The sequence below is a fragment of the Zootoca vivipara genome, chromosome 1 (genome assembly GCF_965207765.1).
Source record: "Zootoca vivipara chromosome 1, rZooViv2.hap1.1, whole genome shotgun sequence".
Taxonomy (NCBI): domain Eukaryota; kingdom Metazoa; phylum Chordata; class Lepidosauria; order Squamata; family Lacertidae; genus Zootoca; species Zootoca vivipara.
This window is the reverse complement of record NC_142582.1, coordinates 45,300,890-45,321,020: the sequence shown is the minus strand read 5'-3', so window position 1 is coordinate 45,321,020 and position 20,131 is coordinate 45,300,890. Positions and strand designations below refer to the sequence as shown.

At 41.9% G+C, this 20,131-nt stretch overlaps 1 protein-coding gene across 1 annotated transcript in view; it reads left to right on the top strand.

The window, feature by feature from the left end:
- Positions 1-20,131, top strand: part of GLI2 (GLI family zinc finger 2) — a 200,546-nt gene that overhangs the window by 38,715 nt on the left and 141,700 nt on the right. Inside the window, exon 2 of the mRNA XM_035128745.3 lies at positions 9,494-9,668. Coding sequence (XP_034984636.2) covers positions 9,515-9,668 — 154 coding nt within the window. The 5' untranslated portion in view covers positions 9,494-9,514. The remainder of the gene's footprint in view (positions 1-9,493; positions 9,669-20,131) is intronic.

Here is a 20,131-nt window from a genome sequence, read left to right as displayed (position 1 = left end):
TGCAGTGCATGATTCAAGTGTAGCCTCATTTTGGCATACAGCTAATTCCAGCAGTCCTTACTCCTCAAAGTAGAGGGCAGATGGATTGTGGGAATCAGTTTATGTGTCCATACAGATGTCCACAATGGACTCCACATATAGTTTCCGTTTTGGACATTCTCCACACATAGGAGCTATGTAGAATACTTCTTTCAAGCCTAATTTCATCAGGGGGAAAGGCAATGGGGGTGATCCTGTGGGCACATGTGTGACTGTGGGTGCCATATTGGAGAACCCTTTGCAACACCATACATCCACTGACTCACCTTGTTTACTGTTGTGGGAGACAGGTGAGTCAATGAGCATTGATTACTTTACCTTCTGAAATAACAAAAGCTGTAGCCTTCAAACAAATCCCAGAGAAGTCAATGAGAACCTTCAGCATACATAAGCTTGGTGAAGGGTTCAATTATTTATTTTTTAAAATGCTAGCTAAATTTTCTAAGTTAGTCTAGCCCAGGCATCCCCAAACTGCAGCCCTCCAGGTGTTTTGGCCTACAACTCCCATGATCCCTAGCTAAGAGGACCAGAGGTCTTGGGATGATGGGAATTGTAGTCCAAAACATCTGGAGGGCCAAAGTTTGGGGATGCCTGGTCTAGCCATCTATAAGCTTCACTATAAGCGGCAGCTAGACTGGTGACTGGGAGCGGCCACCGAGACCACATAACTCCCAGTATGTTTCTGAGCACAATTCAAAGTGTTGGTGCTGACCTTTAAAGCCCTAAACGGCCCCAGTCCAGTATACCTGAAGGAGCGTCTCCACCTCCATCGTTCTGCCCGGACACTGAGGTACAGCACTGAGGGCCTTCTGGCGGTTCCCTCGCTGTGAGAAGCCAAGTTACAGGGAACCAGGCAGAGGGCCTTCTCGGTAGTGACACCTGCCCTGTGGAACGCCCTCCCACCAGATGTCAAAAAGAAAAACATCTACCAGACTTTTAGAAGACATCTGAAGGCAGCCCTGTTTAGGGAAGCTTTTAATGTTTGAGGGACTATTGTATTGTAATATTTTGTTGGAAGCCACCCAGAGTGGGGAAACCCAGCCAGATGGGTGGGGTATAAATTATTATTATTATTCTATTACTGATAAGGTGTTTGGAAATAAACACTGACAGATTTACCTGAAGCCACATGGTCAGTCCCCCCCATCTCCATCTCTAAATTTTAATTTAATACCTGTCTCCCAAGTTAAGAACAGTTTTCTATCTACGAGTTTCAAAATCAGCAATGTGGAAATAAGCAACGACCACTGAAGCCCATGTGGCTAGCCAGTCTCTCACGTAATCAATTTTAATAGCACAGTATTTCTGGGATTAGGCATTAGAAAACCAATCCCAAATCACAGCATTTTCCATACTAATCTCCTTGCCAGTCATACATACTCCAGCACAGTGCCTTATTTGTTTTATTTTGCATGAGGCAAAGACACTGCTGGAGGTTGTCATTCTTCATATATGACTATTGTGCTTTGTCACCTTAGGCTGATCCTTTCTCCATCTCATTGCAAGTACACTTTGCTGTTAATATGTAGATAGAAGGAAGAGTCCTGTTTTGAGGAACCCAGTAGACATTGGTATCTGAAGAAGTGTGCATGCACACGAAAGCTCATACCAAAATATAAACTTAGTTGGTCTTTAAGGTGCTACTGAAGGAATTTTTTTATTTTGCTTCGACTCAGACCAACACGGCTACCTACCTGTAACTAGAACTATGGAAGGCACCACATTGAGCCGCATGAAAGGTATCTGAAGAAGTATGCATGCACACGAAAGCTCATACCAAAATATAAACTTAGTTGGTCTTTAAGGTGCTACTGAAGGAATTTTTTTATCCAGTAGACATTGCTAAGAGAAACCTGTGAGGTACGATTCTGTAACATTGTACCAAGTTAGATTTGTTTTTCCTTCTGCAGTGTAGCTGGCATTGCACAGAAGAGAGAGATGAAGAAACAGATTTGGTTCTGGAACAGGATCTTACGAGTTGCAAAAGATAACACACTGTGTTGAGTCAGTGTTAAAACACTTGGCTGGAACTTTGTTTTATTCATAGGAAGCTAGAGAAGTACGGCGAGGCCATTTCCTCTTATAAATAGCCCCTGGAAGAGAACAAATGAAATAGAGACGCCTCGTCCTTTCATTTAATTTTTCAATGAAAATGCTGTTTTGGTGTCACTGAGAGTTATAGTAAAAAAAAAATCCCCCTATTTATTATACTTTTTAATAAATTCACATTGGAGGAAGTAACATGTCTAGTCTTGATGCAAGGTATGATGAGCTAAAAATCACATAATGTTCACATGTCTTGAAAAAGCTGGCCTGGATTATTTCATATTTTCCAAATTTTACATGAAAGTATTGTCAACATGACCTAATGGCTATAGGATTATAATAACCCAAACCATAGTCTAAGGAACAAGCCCTCCATAGTTTGGAGAATTATATGGATGCAGCCGGTGTATGCTGCTGAAACGGAAACTGATGGATTAATCCATGCCTAAGTATGGGACGCGGGTGGCACTGTGGGTTAAACCACAGAGCCTAGGGCTTGCTGATCAGAAGGTTGGTGGTTTGAATCCCCGCGATGGGGTGAGCTCCCGTTGCTCGGTCCCAGCTCCTGCCAACCTAGCAGTTCGAAAGCACACCAAAGTGCAAGTAGATAAATAGGTACCGCTCCGGCGGGAAGGTAAACGTCATTTCCGTGCGCTGCTCCAGTTTGCCAAAAGCGGCTTAGTCATGCTGGCCACATGACCCGGAAGCTGTATGCCGCCTCCCTTGGCCAATAAAGTGAGATGAGTGCCGCAACCCCAGAGTCATCCGCAACTGGACCTAATGGCCAGGGGTCCCTTTACCTTTAAGCATAGCTTTGTTAAAACTTTGTTTCTACAAAAAAGGGAATGTTACTGAGGGATGGGCAGTGTCAGACTAGCTCATAGCTGCCAAGTTTTCCCTTTTCTCGCGAGGAAGCCTATTCAGCATAAGGGGAAATCCCTTTAAAAAAGGGATAACTTGGCAGCTATGGACTAGCTGTGCTTTAGCAATAATTAAATTGGTTCCGATTTTGTGTCTATGTGTCTATGCTGTGTTTCAGATATCATGGTTCTGTGCACTGCTTAGAATATTTTTTCATGAATGGGCAGTATGACTCCTTTACGAGGCAGCCCATGCTGTTTTGGACAAATCCAAAAGCACTTGCCTTCTTCCTGGCATGCTTGTTGCTCCCTAAACTTGTGATTTGTTTCCGTGCTCAGAAAACAGTTCTAGCCATTATATGCAGACCAAGTGGGCTGTGCTTAACACTCTTTTGTTTTCCTCAGAACATGATTCTGAGGAGTTTTCTTTGAAATCCTGTTGGGATATCTCCCTATATATAATGCAGCTGTTAAAATAGCTGGGGTCATCCAGGGCAAATCATAAAGCAGTTTCCTTATTGAGATCTTGGGCATTTCTGAATATTTTAGCATCACAACAGATTTATATATTGCAGCTCCAAAGTGCCACAATCACTCTTGGTGTCAAAATCAAGTGCCTTGCTTTCTTCCTGCAGAGAAAGTGATGCAGTTGAGCAGGATTGGTAATGTGGTTAAGATTTTTTTTTTAAAATGTTGAGTAATGACTGAGGAAAGGGTTGTGTCTGAATACCGCACAAGGTCTTCTGCTAGGTAGCTACTTCTGAATTACCTTTATTAGTAAATAAAAGGAGGCTTCCTATTGGATTTTTTTTCATGCTAAATGGCTCTCTGTAGGGATAATCCATCAGTGGGTTTATAAATTCTGTTTTACATATAGCAATGGAAAAACTTGAGGACTGAGTGCATAAAAAGCAATGGGTGGGTAGGAGGAGGAGGGATGTTAGAAAGGTTTTGTTTTTGTTTTAAATAAAACTAACTTTATTCCGCATTAAAACGATACATTTGGCACCCTCAGAAATGTAGACTGTGGTCTGATTTTGTAAAAGACAACTTTGTACGTTCTTCAGTAACAAGAGAAATTTAGCCACTGTGATGATTGGTAATAAAGCTGCCTTAGTATTTTTATTAATAAAGCCATCACAAAGTTAGCGTCGAGATGTCAGGCGAGATGAACAATTTTAAAGTCATTTGATGCATCCTGCCATGATAAACGAGAAATGGAAAGTCCTTGACAGGTCAGCTGGCTGCTCACAAGCAGTGTCTCACAGAAATCTCCATGCTTGTCATGGTGCCACCAATTGTGGGGTTGGGAGGCTTCATCAAACATTTGGCATGTATTCCTTCTCCCAGTATACAAAAGCAAAGCAAGACCCGTGTCCAGAATTTGGGGACAGGAACCTGGTTGTGTGCAAGCTTGTTGTCCTGGGTGAGGTTTCATCTGTAGCATTCTGCCGACAGGCGGACTTTGTTTCAATCAGGGGGTCAGGGAAGTCTCAGTGAACAGAATTATGTGATCATCTCAAATCTGAACTCCCATTCTATTCCTTAAGAGACTCTTGACATAGATTTGATAGTATTGTTTAGCAAAAATAATCTCTCACAAATATTTCAACTGCACCTCCTCGTCCTCTTTCAGGCCGGTATTATAAACTATACCAAATAATTATACCTTTGGTCAGGATGCTAGAAATTGGCTCTTAAAAAAAAACCCTGACAGCATAAGCAGGCAACAAACATCTTGACTGATTTTGATATTTCCAAAAGTAATTTCTGAAGCTCCCATTCTTGATATGGTTCTGTGATGAGTGAAATGTCAAGGATAATTTCAGCGACACAAACAGGTACTGTATGTGGAAGTCTTCAATGACTGGCTGCTTTCCTTCAGATTGCAGAGTGGCTTAATTTGAGCCTCATTGCAGCTGGGTTTCTCCTTGGCCCATCGCTCTAATTACTTTCAGTTATTGCTTCTTCAATGGGGCTTGGCTGTCAGTTGGGAAGAACTTTGGGTCATTACTGACTTGCTGACCCCATGACCTAGAGGTGAAAGGCTGTGTATTCCCTTTCTAATTCGCTCAGTCAGCCAGTACTCTTAAATCAGCAAATAATTACAGACTTATGTATACTAAGTCGCTGAAATCCCAAAGATTAGGGGACTACATTCTTTATATATATATTTCTTTTCAGCCTAGCACTTGAGAAGGATTTAACTGTTAAATGCAAATATTTAATAATCACTTTATTATTTCTTGATTCACATACCCTGAGCACACTTGCTAAAGTCGGTGGGACATACTTCTGAATACATTTATTTATTTTTGGTTGTTGTTTTTTTTAAAAAAAACTACCTCACCTCTTTCTCCGAAGAGACTCAAGAGGATAATGCAAACAGATTAAAATTGTTCTGTTTGTTTTATAACACCAGAAAAACCAGAAGTATATACTCCAGTTAATAAGTTAACAATAGCACTAACAAATAATTCTGCCTGTGTGTTAGTAGCTCTGAACAATCAATTCTTTATGGCCCAACCTTGATGGTTTGATTTTCTTCTTATTCAGCATTACTTGAAATAAATACATTTAGGACTAAACTGAAAGATGCTGCTCTGAGTCTAAGGCAATCTTGCATCCCCTACAGCAGCAGTCGGGGGGGGGGGTGAATACTGGCAATCACTTGATGGTGAAGGACTTGAAGAAACACAATTGGGGCTGCAGCTCAGTGGTAGAGCCTCTGCTTTGCCCAGGCTGCATCTGCAGCATCTTCAGGTAGGACTAGTCATGACAGTAGCCTGGAACCTGCAGGGTAGACAATACTGGAGTAGGTGGGTGAATGGTCTGATTCAGTATAAGGTGGCTTCTGATGCTCCAGGGCTTGAGATCATTATGCAAGGATTCACCTACCCCGTATCAGCTCTCTCACTTCTTTTCAATTTCATCCTACAACAAAAAACAAAGAAATGGGGGTAGGGGGTGAATAAATATCTCTACAACCCTATCTTGTATGTTCAGCCTACTAACCACAAATGTATAAGAAGGATGTCATTTAGACAAATATTCAGCTGAAAAGCTTGTGCAATTGTTTTTCTGTGCCGACATCTTACGGCTTGTTTAGAAGAGCTGATATCTTTTCATTTGGCGGTTAGAATGGCCTCTATGAAGGCTTGCTAATTGTTTAGGAACTAATATCCAGGTGTTAACTCTTTGGATCTTTTTAAGGTTTGTTTGTTGTGGGTATACCAGAAACCACAGAAGATTGCAAAGCTGTGTCATCTTTTTATTGTGCTCTCAAGTTTTGCATCTCTTGACAGTGAAAGTCTCACTTATTCAAAGTTATTTTGTGTGCTATCCAGGAAGCATAATGGGCTCCAGTCCTATGGATGTCTAATGTACTACTGATGTCCTTGCCTAAAATGTGAATCTTAAGAGTTGTGTATGATAAAGGGGGGAAATGCACAATCTGTTTTTAATTAGAAAAATACACTTTCTTCTTTATCTTTTCAATATAAGAAAGAGTGAAGTGTTTAACAAATTTATGGCTCCTTTGTAATCACGAGTTTTTGATTTAAATCAGGACAACTCTGCCTTGCTTAGTATATAGTGAATTACTTTGTTTTTTATTAAATTTTCCATTTTAAAAATTCAATAAAAACCACATTAAAACATTCCAAATTATAATACAATCAAAAAAGCCAAATATTCAGTGCCAACTTATATATCTTTGGGTTGACTTTCCATCCTCTGAAGTTCGGGTAGGGTGGGGTAATGATCTAATCTCATACTGCATTTCTTAATTAGTCCAAATAAAACATTTCCGATGTTGATCCTTCATTTTATAGTGAATTACTTTAAGTGGTGTATTTGTTGCTGCTCAGCTGGTACCTTTTCCCTGTTCATGACAGTAAGGAAGTTAGAACCTCTATGGCATCCACTTTGTGAGCACTCTCTTGCAACTTCATTGAAGTCTTTGTAGTTGGTACAAACTTTGGTAATGAATATGTCCTGTACTCCTCATACTACTGGTTGGGGGGGGGGAATAAAAGGTCATGACAGCACAGTATGTTAACCAAGGAGAATATTTAGAAAGCAACGCATGACAAAATGCTTTTGGGACTCATATTATCATGCCTGAAGTCATACCTTTCTGTAGGAGTCCATCATTGTATAAGTTCTTTCGATGTGTAGTTCCTTATGGCTACTGTTTTTCTGTCTTTCACATTGTACAGTGCTGGTAGCTGCCTCAGTATTGTCAATGGGGATATTCCCATGCCCTGCCCCTCCTTGAACCTGGATACTGTCTCTTTTGAGGTTTGCATCATAGGTGCTACTTGCATGATACCTATTGAAGGTAGTATCTTCAGAATGTGTCTGGGGTGCAGTAGTTGTCTTCTGCTTTTTGAAGTAGTTGTGGATATCCATAGCTAAACAAATAGAAATGGGTCTGCTTCTTTGCTTTCTCTGCCTTTCTTTCAACTTTTAACCTATCAAAACATTCCTGCAATGCCCTGCATTGCAGGGGGTTGGACTAGATGGCTCTTGGGGGACCTGTGATAAAACTAGCACTGAGTTTCCCAAGCAAGGCATTTTCTCTACCCGTTTCCAGAGAACCTTGTCAGCACTTTTGTTTTCTGTTATCAGCTGTCCCTCAAAAAGTAGGTCTGGGTCCCGCAGCAGCCCCAAAGCTCCTCACCGGATCATAAGATGGCAACACAACTCATTTATTTATGTTATCATTAGGGTTATCATCTAGGGTTTCTAAATATTTTAACATTTGCAGAAGCAGCATCATTAGGCAAGAAGGTTCTCCTTCAGAAAAGTACAGAGAGTCCAAGTCTGGCAGCCACTCTCAGTAAGAGTGGCCTTGGAGATCACTCTAAGCCAGGCATCCCCAAACTCCGGCCCTCCAGATGTTTTGGACTACAATTCCCATCTTCCCCAACCACTGGTCCTGTTAGCTAGAGATCATGGGAGTTGTAGGCCAAAACATCTGGAGGGCTGCAGTTTGGGGGTGCCTGCTCTAAGCCTCTTATTTACTAGCTGGATGTGCATGTGTCTGTTAAAATAAATAAATACATTGAGGATTCCAGGGAGGCAGTATCCCCCTTTGCTCCCACCTGAGGCACCCATGAGTATACTCAAGAAGTTAAATTGCCATTTCTGTTGTGCGTGTGTAAGGTTGTGTTTTCTGGGCAGGATTCACCCGAGGATCCCCATCAGCCTTGCACCAAGAATTCCACCCGTGCAGGGGGGCTTCCCCCTGCCCACTCTCCACCCCCCTCTTGAAATTGACTCTGATGGGTTTGGGAAAACTCCTAGAAAAGCACACAGTGGGAGGAGAGAGGCAGGATCAAGCTGGAATGCTTGTGCCGATGAAACATTTGTAATAGCGTGACATTGAATTCCACCCCATGTTGGGATGCGGAAAATGTTTCCACATTGTGTAATAATTTAGTACTGCCACCTCACTCATATGCTGAAATGTACAAGGCATGAGGAGCCAGTCAAAGTTAAGCAAATTTGCCTGTCAGGTATCTGACATGCATGCACACGAAAGCTCACACCAATGACAAACTTAGTTGGTCTCTAAGGTGCTGCTGGAAGGAATTTTTTGTTTGTTTGTTTGTTTCGACTACATCAGACCAACACGGCTACCTACCTGTAACTTGCCTGTCAGGGTTGGCCAGCCCATGAAGCGGGGTGAGGCAACTGCTTCAGGTGGCAGATCTGCCCAGTGGCAAGGGATTTGCTACACCATTGCATGCCCACTCACCACTGCCTGTCTAATTTTACTCCCTAAGCTCCCTCATGTGTACATGTATACAGTGGCATTTTTAGTTTTGCCTAGTGTGGTAAAATGTCCTAGGCTGGTGCTGTTCATTCAGTGGGAAAGTTAAAGTACAGCCTTAGTTGAATTATAAGATCTAAAATGCTTAAATTTGGCAGAATTATATGCATTGTTGTTCTCCCTTTAAAGTAAAATAAAAATAACAAAACAAACCGAACAGTAAATTTTATTTAAGCTCAAAATCCGTAGATGTGGTTTCCCAGAAGTGTATTTTCTTTACTAATATCATTAATTCCTGCAATTTTATGCAATTGCTATGGCTGCAGAAAGCTTTGAGAATGGACAATTTTCAAAGAATCCCCATTGAAGGATATAAAATGTTTTAAGATTCTTAAGTGATGTTACCTATGCAATTTTTAATAAACAGTCCAGACCTAAAGCTTTTTCTTTTTACCTTGGCTGCTGGCACACAAGGCAACTTTAGATTTACAAAAGTAAAAATAATTTTACTGTTGGCAGGAAGTCAACTCTAAATTATTATTATCATTCTTTTAAAGTTGAAAGCTTGGCACTTTTGGGGATTCGTGCTCTTTCTGGTAATAATTACAATAGCTTAACGAAGACTTGGTGAGCAATTAAACAGATCTATGAATGTTTGTGTTTTTAATTATTTTTTGGAATGGGATCAATCGTCTTCCATGAATCCAGGTTTTTTTGCATCTTTCACAGAAGAAATGTCTGAACTGCTATTTTTTTCTTTGTTTTTAAGGACTGGGGAGCTGGAATATGTATGTCTAAGATGGAAACATCCACCTCAACTGCTGCTGGAAAGAAAGAAGGGAAAAATGCCCTTCTGGAAGGTAATGGTTTTAATGAAACCACGAAGAAAACAACTCCTTTAGGAGCAGCCGCAGCCGCAGCCGCAGCAGCAGTGACACAAGGAGGTACTTTTTTCATTGTTGTTTAGTTTCCCACACTTTGAAAGCAACAGGGGCTCTTTTTCATTAGACTGTTAGGTTTTAATACGAACAGAGGCATATGTTCATGTGTGAATATGCTGAGTTTATTGGGGCTCTTGGTCTTAGAAAGTTAAAGCCACTGGAAGATGACAGACTGCAGATCCCATGCCTTCACAGAGAGTCTATGTTTAACGAAGCAAGCTGGACCTGTTTTGAGATGCATGTGACTTCTGCATTCAAATTAACTCCAGAGATAGTACTGATTGTCAGTTGTTGCTGTTTCCTGGATGCCTGGGTGGAATGAACAGAGTAATTAATCTTCAGGAGAGGAATGAAAAACGTTCTGTCTTCCAGCAGAGAACACCATAATTTACAGGTTTTGTGGTTTATTTTGACTGTCCCGAAACATGGAACATTAGGACAGTGACTGTGTAAAAATAGAAAATATACCCCCACCATTATGACTAGCAGAGTGCTATTGTCCTGGCCTCACTTCAGCAAAAATTGAACTATTTACCCAAACAGCTGATTGTTGTTTAATTTAGGTGTGTGTGTTTTTGAAGTTATAGTTAATATAAAAGCATAAAGGGAATTCAGATCATGATGGCCCCAAGGTGACTAACGTGAATCCGAAAGAATCTGGAAAAAGTGGCTAGCCTGAAAGGACTAAAGACTCTTATTAACAGAGGGTTGTATCCAAAAGATCCATTGAAGTTATTCCATTGATTTAAATGGCTCAACTCTGAGTATGACTTACATCAAGGGGCTCACATTCCCTCAGGAGCAATTTTCCACGGGCTGCATAGAAATAGTTGTCGTAGCAAAAGTGAGTGTAGCCGGACACACAACTCTCCACCTTCCATCCTGGCAAGCAAAAGATACTATGACAGTTGAAGGATACAGGTAAAATGACTTGAGGGGAATGCAAAGCAGGGCCAGTAATGGCTCTAGAAGAGGGCATGGTCTGGGTAGAGTACAGAGGGCCAGTCTGAGAGATCTGTGCGGATTCATTTGGCCTCTGGGCCTCATTAATTGGGAAACTACCAGAGAAACCTAACTCTAGTAAAAATGGGGTTTTGCAAACCGGAACTGCCTGGGACTATGCTGTGGATCGCTCATTGTGTACAACTGACTAGGAACTTGTTGGTATTTGCTGTTGTAAGAGAGAATCACACACAGCAAAATCATAGAACTATTGCTTGCTCTGGTTAGACTACAACTATTCCTTGGTTTCCTTGCATGGGACAGAATGACCTCTCACAGCAGGAAATGAAGGAACAAATTAGCTGAGACTTGACCAGTGGAATGTGACAAGTGTCATTTTCAGCTGTATAAACTTTTTCAGCTGCTTTTTGGCCTGTCAAAAATATTTCTCATTGCTGGACAAGACTGTGTTTCAGAATATATCTTTGCCTCATTCTTTTGACACTACATAGTCCCCTGAACAGAAGAATGTAGGAAAAGTTTCCCGCCCGCCCCCCTTGCCATCAGCTTTCTTTGTTTTCTCATCTATTTGGTAGATAACATGGGCTTGCCGGAGGGGGGGGGGAGTGAGAAAGCTTCCCACCTATTTCTTTATAACTACTTATAATTTCAAAAGGTGTAAGTCTATATTTCACCTGTTCAAAAAGAAACCTCCCAGTTGTTGTTTTTCTGTAAAAGCATCAAATATGCAGGACAACGGTTAAGAGGTGGGCAGTGGGGGAAATCTTTTAGAGATCGATCACTGATGAAGCAAAACAACAACAAATGTTACTCATAAGTTCTGGAAAGAACATTATTGAGAGATGTCTCAAATACAAGATAAAATCATTAAAACCAGCCACACAACTGTACATCATGGGTTGTACTCAACATAGTTCTAAGGCAAATGCTCCATCAATGCAAGGATTTCTTCTTGTGCAGCAGAAAGTTTTCCCCCTATGTTACCTGTCTCCTGAATCTGTTCTGGGGTTCCCCCCATCTTCCAAAGCAGATTTGTGGACAGCGCAGGGAACATGCAGGGGTGGGAGAAGGAAGGAAATCACCTTGCACTAGCACAAAACATTTGCATAATACCACCCCATATTTTTGAACAACCACATAATACTGCTATGGTACAGTAGTGCTGTGCTTATCACCCACTACCCTAGTGGAAGGCCAGGCCCAGCTCATGATGCTTTATATTGGTATAAAATCACTGAAATGTTTAGTGTGAATTATAAAATGACACCTTGAAATTTCAGGTAATTGGAAGTTTAGAAACAGTAGCGTCAGAACCCCACATTATGATGGTAGTCAGTTAGCAACATTTCCCAGATCGTAGTTGAGGGCTGTAATATGCCTGAGAGACTCCCACCAAAAGAAGTCAAGAAGAATGACCTCTGATATTCTAGCTGGCTTATCCAAGGAACCTTACTGTCTAATAATACAACTGAAAAAAATGAGTAATGGGGGCAAGTATACTCCATCACTTCCCTCCAGCCAAGTAGGTGACATGCAGAAGACATTATGGTTCTGCCAATATGGTTCTAGGCTTCAAACTTGCCTTGAAAGCCATTTGAAAAGGATCACTATGTCATACTCACCAGTATCTGGTTGGTATTTAGTAGTATTTGATGGCTAATATGAAGTAGTAATCAGTATTTGACAGTTCATATGTGAATTCTGTCAAGCTCACGATAATCAAGAGATACCATATTAAAAGCATTTATAATTTGAAGTAAAAGAAGAATCATATTCAAAATGTAAATTTGAAATTGAAATACCTTGTTTTAAAATCTGGCGGGTCAAATTAGAAAATGTAATGAATGTTGAACGTTTGTAAATATTTGTTTCGGCTCTTAATTGAAAGTGTCAAGTGCCTTCTTGTTAACAGTATGCCCCCCCAACCCCACAATAATGCACACCCCTCATGACACAAATACCAGCTTGGTGAATTGATGGTGTTTACATTGGCAGCATTTTCCCCTGATGTCTAGCTCTGTCAAGACTAATTTTAGCATTTCTAAAGCTGGGTAAAAATATGGCCTCATTACTTTGATGTCAGAGGATGGTTTACTATTAGTATATTCTGGGGTTTATCATTTTAGTCATGTTTAACACAGCTACAGGAGGCATGCACTATTAAATCTGGCTTATTTTACATTCCTGTCCGGGATTATTTATTTGGAACAATTTCCTCTCTATCAAAAGACACAGCTAATGCTGAGTTTTAATGTGTTATTTACACACAAAATAACCTATTTACAACTTGGTATCTGCCGGAGGGAGAATGAATGGGCTGGTGCTCCCTCCATTCTGTTCTATCGGAGTTTAACAATCTGGATTGCTAATAGAACCATTTATCATGGGGTGGTAATTTATTTTATGTTAGTTGCATAGGTCTCACTGCCTCTGATCTATGGAAATACTTCATGTATAATGAAGTCCAACAAGTCATTTGGTGTAAACATGGGAAAGCCAAGGTTGGAGCCAGTGAAAACCAAGATGTACTCTTTACCCTAGGTAATATTTCTCAGAAATTAATGCCTTGGTTGATTAAATAAAAAAACCCATCACCTTGCACATGTGCTTTTAAGTACAGAACTGTTGGATTGGAATATTGTACAGGGTACATTCATGCTGCAGAACAAAGAATATTCTGTGTGGGTTGCTTTTAATTTGAGGCTCCAATAGACTACTTCTTCAGATCAAGGGTCTAAAAGGCTGTTGTAGATGAGGACAAGAAAGCATTTTCTCTCCTGTCCAATTGATTTGATATCCCAATTGAGTTGATATCCGATGGCATGCCAACTTCCCACAATAAAATATTTGAGGGGGCTGGGCCCTCCCAAAGTTGATGGAGATTGCCATTCAAATGTTATGTGTACACCGCATCTTGTGATTGATCATGTGGGGCATGGCTTACCTGGGTCTCACCAATATTTTATTCAAGTTGGCATTCCTGTCCCATGGAGTATTTATCTTGTCTGCTAGTATTGGCTTCTTGCGTTGAACCTCTGAGTTTGTTGCCCATGCTATGTCTATTCTTTCTAACATCAACAGAGAGCACATAGAGATAATTCTTGTACCACTCATCTGCACCTGAAATGTGACAAAATGATCTGTAGCCCTTGGCAGGATGATACAGATGGCCAAATTATCTCAGGATAGTATAGTCATCTGTATACAGTGGTACCTCGGTTTGCGACCGCAATCCATTCCACGGAGGCGTCCACTCGCTGAGGCGTTTGCTCGCCGAAGGCATGCTTCTGCGCACGCACACGCTGCGCAGATCGCATGTGTGAGCTGCGCAGATTGCTTCTGCGCATCCAACGCCGCGGAACCCGGATGTAAACACTTCTGGGTCCACGGCGTTCGCTCGCCAAAGCGTTTGTAAACGGAGGTAGTCATAAACCGAGGTTCCACTGTAGTCCCTTAGTCACTCTTGCATCCTACTCTAGTTGATAAGGATGACACAGGTAGTTCTTAATCAGGGAACACTTTCCATATTACAAAGGACTAGTTTGGATAATATCCTTGGACCAGTACAGCTCATCATGTGGGGTGGAATGAGGTCACACCTGTCTTCTCTGATCTTGCTGCTCATATGGCCATGACACACCCAAAGTCGGCCTACCAACCTAAATTCCAACATAGATAGGCCTCAGTTGCATCTCTGGAAAACATTTGGGGAATCGAATGATTGAAGCCTAAGTGTGTTGACTGTGCATGCTGAATACTGTTGGAGACATGGTTCCTACAGGTGTGTGCAAGGGGCAACTGGAACACCCTTGCTCTGCTCAACACAATGGACTGGATAGGCCCAACTTTGGATCCAGCAACTTTGTGTGCTGGATATTACATGCATTGGCTGACTTCAGATGCACCATCCCTGAGTGGACTGGATGACCAGCATGCCAGTTGGAATAGGCATATCCTAACTCCAGATGCACACAGTGGGTCTGATCAGCCAAAATTATTGCCCAAGCTTTTCCCTTTGCTCGACTGAACAATCAGCCCACAGAAATGGAGTGGGTACCCTAGACCAGTGTTTCTCAACCAGTGTGCCTCCAGATGTTTTGGGACTACAACTCCCATCATCCCTAGCTAGCAAGACCAGTGGTCTGGAATGACGGGAGTTGTAGTCCCAAAACATCTGGAGGCACACTGGTTGAGAAACACTGCCCTAGACGACCCTGAACGCTAACATTCCCTGAGGCTGTACATTTCAGGGTGTGTGTGTTTGATGACAGACAAGCTTTATTTCAGAAAACCTTGCCCACCATTACCAAGCTTCTCATCAATGAACCCCTAATGTGCTTCTAAGGAATATCCAGTTTTGTGGGACACACAGTTGGAAAATGGCTGAAGTAAACTCTCAAAGAGCTTTTAAATTATATCCAATGATAAACGGACCAAGAGAGACACTTAGAATCACCTGTTCAGCCTCAATGATACAGTTGGGACTAGAAGGAAGCAGCTTTTCCCACTCTGATTCCCAAGCAGTCTACGTAAGCAACACAGATTGAATCGTCTCCCCAAAAGTCATGAGGATTGACAAGATAGATAGGTGTGTCAGCCATGAGCATGGGAAAGAGAAGGCAGAAGGGAAGGAGAATCCCAGCAGACCTCATATAAACAAACCAATAAAAATGTCAACTGTGTGTGTGTTCCTTAGAATTAAAGGAATAAGAAAATAGAAACTGCCACTTAAAGTCGCCTAACCTATCCTCCTGGGCAAGCCAGTGACGGCTCTAGAGAATTGTTTGCCTGGTTTTGCCAGAAAAGAAGCAGCAGAAGAGATACTTATATATTGCAAATTACTTTAAATTCTAGGCCTCTAAAGTTCTTTTCTCCTTAAGCTGTTTTCTGTTGGAGTAGATTGGAATGTGTTAGCCTGAGAAAACTCTGTGAATAAAGCGTTCAGATCTCTCCACAGGGTTCACGTTGACTAACATTGTCCAGGCCACCTCCTGGGCTTTCCCCCGACCATCTTTTGGCTCCTGAGACCTCTAATAAGCAGTCTATGCCATTGTTCTTATGATGGGGCAGCCCAGAGGACCAGGGACTGGGACAGACCATTGAATCAGGTGCTCCCTACCTCAGTCAAGGTGTCAGTGCAAACATTAATTCAGGTTAAGCAGGCTTTCGGATCTGCTTTAATTGCAGCACTTGATTGGTTTTAACAATGAATCCCTTAACTGCACTGCAGATCAGAAGGAAATTCCAAAGGAGCAATCAAAGTGCCAAAGGAGCACTCAGTCTCGCGGTTTGGTCCTAAACTCTTAAACATAGTTAAGGGAACCCCAGAGTTAACATTGGGGCAACCAGTTCTTGCCCCAATTAGCTGCACAACAGATGCAGCTAATCATGGCATACTGTAGAACAGAGGAAATGGCTACAAATTTAGACCAATTCCTCTGGTTTTGAAGTCATGGAAACAGACTGTAGTGAGAATGCAGGGTAAGGAGATACACTTTGTGAATTATTGGCAGGCAGCTGAAATGTTGTTTGAAGCTATCTATCTGGGTGTAAAGTGGTTTAACTGATACCCATCCTAGGTGCATCTCTGAAGGCTGAACAGGAATTTCCATGGCCTTACTATATGATATGCCTTTCCCATTCATTATCTCTGTTGCTTTTAGTACGTCCATCAGCAGCAACATCCTTAAGTGAAGTTCATTCTGTATGACGCATATTGCAAAACATGCCCATGGCAATTTGGGAATGGACACTCCTTTAAAAAAAAGGTGTATGAAGTCTTGTTCCATGGCCTAGAGACATTCAAAATGTATGATTTCCGCTCTTAAGGGTTTATAATCTGCACTGTGCATTGCCATAGAAATGATGAAGCGTTCAGTCTCCCAGTGGAGGAGAGGCAGGTGCCAACGCTCTATGGATCTTGGTTGGGTGTGAAGACATTTTTATTTCAGCATGAATTAATTTTATTTGATTGCACATGATACTTTCTTGTTGTACCTATGATGTTGTCCTGTATTTTAGTTTGTTAGAGATAGTAGGCGATTCATAAAATGTTGTAAGTTACAGAAATAAATTAGAAAAGTGTGATGTGGAGAAGTGCTAGGGCTTCCATATGTCCTGAATACTGCAGCCGCAAGCAAAGAAAAAAGCTCTACAACTGTGCCAAAAGAAAAGCTCTACAACTTCTTTTCTGTCCGGAAATTCACTTTTTGAAATATGGCAACCCTAGGATAGACAGAAGTTTTTCCTCCCTCTCTCATAAGACAAGAAATGGGGACATGTGATGAAACTGACTGTTGGAAGATCCCAGAAAGGCAGAGGGAAGTTTTACCTCCATTGTGAGAGGCAATATGCCTCTGAGTACCAGTTGCTAGGAAAAGCAAGTGAGGAGATTGCTGATGTGCTCAGGTCCTGCATCTGCTTGGCCATTGGGAGAACAAGATGCTGAACTAGGTGGGCCTTTGGCCTGATTCAGCAGGTTTCTTCTTATATTTTTATTTTTTGCTGCCAGGAGAATTCCATTATCGGGTAATGTAGAAGAGGGAAGAGTGTAATAAGAATGAGTGGGCAGTGAATTTTGCTGCAGATCTATCCTATCTAATAGACTTGGGGTGGGGTGGGGTTCCTTTTCCTTTGCAGTTAATCTGAGAGCTTCTAGACCTCGTGAGTCTTTCTTGGTAGAACACATACTTGTCACATATAAGGTTCTAGGTTCAGTCCCTGTCATCTCCAGTTATTGGATGTTAGGTAACAGAGCTGGGGAAATTCTTTGTCCAAGAATGCAGAAACCTTCCATCAGATGGAGTATGCAGTATTGAACTAGGTCAGGGATCAGCAAACTTTTTCAGTAGGGGGCCGGTCCACTGTCCCTCAGACCTTGTGGGGGCCGGACTATATTTTTTGGGGGTTGAACGATTTCCTATGCCCCACCCAGAGATGCATTTTAAATAAAACCACACATTCTACTCATGTACAAACACCAGGCAGGCCCCACAAATAACCCAGAGATGCATTTTAAATAAAAGGGCACATTCTACTCATGTAAAAACATGCTGATTCCCGGACCATCCGCAGGCCAGATTGAGAAGCTTACCCATGAACTACCGGAAGGTTGTTCTTCACCAGCATGGCACCCTTCAGATGTATTGGACTGCAACTTCCATCAGCCCCAGCCTGCATGGTCAAGGATGAAGAGCGTTGCAGTCCGAAACATCTGACACACACCAGGTGGTGCGATGCTGAACATAAGTTAAGACAGCTCACACAATTATATTAATTATGACAAAATTAAAATAGGAAGAGCTCTCACCAACCCTCATCCATGATTTTTCAGCAATACCCCTGGCTGAACATATGAACTGGAGGCAATCTTATTGAGAACGGATGATCACAACCTATTTTCAGATGAAAGAATCTTATATGGCAAGTTGGTCTTGTTAAAACATCTTCATCTTAAAAAAATCACAGGTTACCATGTCCTGGATATCTCCCCCCCCCCCACACACATATTAAAGAAAACAGATGCTTTAGTTCTAGTCAGCTTTGCTTCACTGAAGTTTACTGCATTTCTTAGTCTGCAATCCTAAACCCACTTACCTGAATGCAGTAGGACTTACTTCTCAGTAGACGCGGGGGCACATTCAACAAAACCAGTTGCACTGGCAGGAGGTCATCGCAACAAGTCCCACTAGTGCAAATGGACTCCCCCCCCCCCATTGGCCTTAGCATGACATTGAATTCCACCCATGGTTGGGATTCGGCTGTATGTTCAGTTCAAAGTTCAGTTTGGTTTCTAAGAGCAGAACTTAGCGAGGCAGCCCTTCTACAAGCTACAAGTCTTGCAAAACCTGAGCTCCTGGATAAAGTACAGCTCCTTGTGTAAGACCACAGATCCTTTGCAAGTTAAGTAGAATAAACTCTCTGAAACCACAATTTCAGGGTTGGGATTTGAGCAAGAATCTGGCTTGGTATTCTGTTGGAAGGGCAATTCTGTTATTTCTGTACCGGTAAGAGTATAGTCAGTGATTACTCCCTTGGATTTTCTCCAGCTGTACAATAATGTTAAGGACTGCTCCAGATGTTCAGAATTCCTTCAGTCTCCAGAACACTGAAGTTGATGTTATGCAGCAAGACAACTTTGGGGCTCTTTGAGATGTATAAAGGAAGATTGACTGTGGAAGTTGCCACAGTTTAAGGCTCCTTTACATGTTATGGAAATTATGGGTACCTGCCCATATACTGTGTTCTCCAGAGCATGTGAAAGGCATACTTGTATTTCTTGGGTATGGGGGGCCCAGGACCAAGTGCCAGTTTCCATGATGTGTTTGGCATCCCTTTTTACCTGCTGTCAAATATCAACATGGTTCTCAAGTGCTATGGTGAGCACTGTAGGTAAATGAAATGTCTTATCTGCTAGTTCTTGTTCCATGTGATGCAGACCTTAACATCCACCACCCTATCTATAGATGGATAAATATATTTTTGTTGTTGTTGTTGTTTAGTCGTTTAGTCGTGTCCGACTCTTCGTGACCCCATGGACCATAGCACGCCAGGCACTCCTGTCTTGCACTGCCTCCCGCAATTTGGTCAAACTCATGTTCGTAGCTTCGAGAACACTGTCCAACCATCTTGTCCTCTGTCGTCCCCTTCTCCTAGTGCCCTCAATCTTTCCCAACATCAGGGTCTTTTCCAAGGATTCTTCTCTTCTCATGAGGTGGCCAAAGTATTGGAGCCTGAGCTTCACGATCTGTCCTTCCAGGGAGCACTCAGGGCTGATTTCCTTAAGAATGGATAGGTTTGATCTTCTTGCAGTCCATGGGACTCTCAAGAGTCTCCTCCAGCACCATAATTCAAAAGCATCAATTCTTCGGCGATCAGCCTTCTTTATGGTCCAGCTCTCACTTCCATACATCACTACTGGGAAAACCATAGCTTTAACTATACGGACCTTTGTCGGCAAGGTGATGTCTCTGCTTTTTAAGATGCTGTCTAGGTTTGTCATTGCTTTTCTCCCAATATATTAAGGCAAAGTTTGAATGAGCTGTAAGACTTGTATTTTTTTCCCAAACAGTGAAGCTTTATTGGGGGGAGGGAGGAATCAATAGGGACTTAGTGGGTTTCCCCTTCTCCTATTTAAAGGCTGCAGCAGATAAAAATAACCCTAGCTGAAGGAAGACCGCTAACACAAAATAAATAATTACATTATGGAAAAGGCCTGGAGAGATTGCTTGTGTAAATCACTTTTAAACGAGAACAAGCTCCAGATAAAATCCATTCTTTTATCGCACAGATTAAGTCTTTTCCCTTTGACGCTAAATAATTGATAGGGTTTGGCAGAGCGTTCCACAGCTGCCTTTGCAGAGCAGTGGGACTGCTCTCGGGGTCAGGCAAGTGGCAAAGAAGAATGCTCTTAAGAAACGCTGCGCTTCCACTACTGACACCTAGAAATGGGGCTTGAATTCCCCACCCTCCTTAAAGGATGGCCACTGTGCCTCGAAAAGACA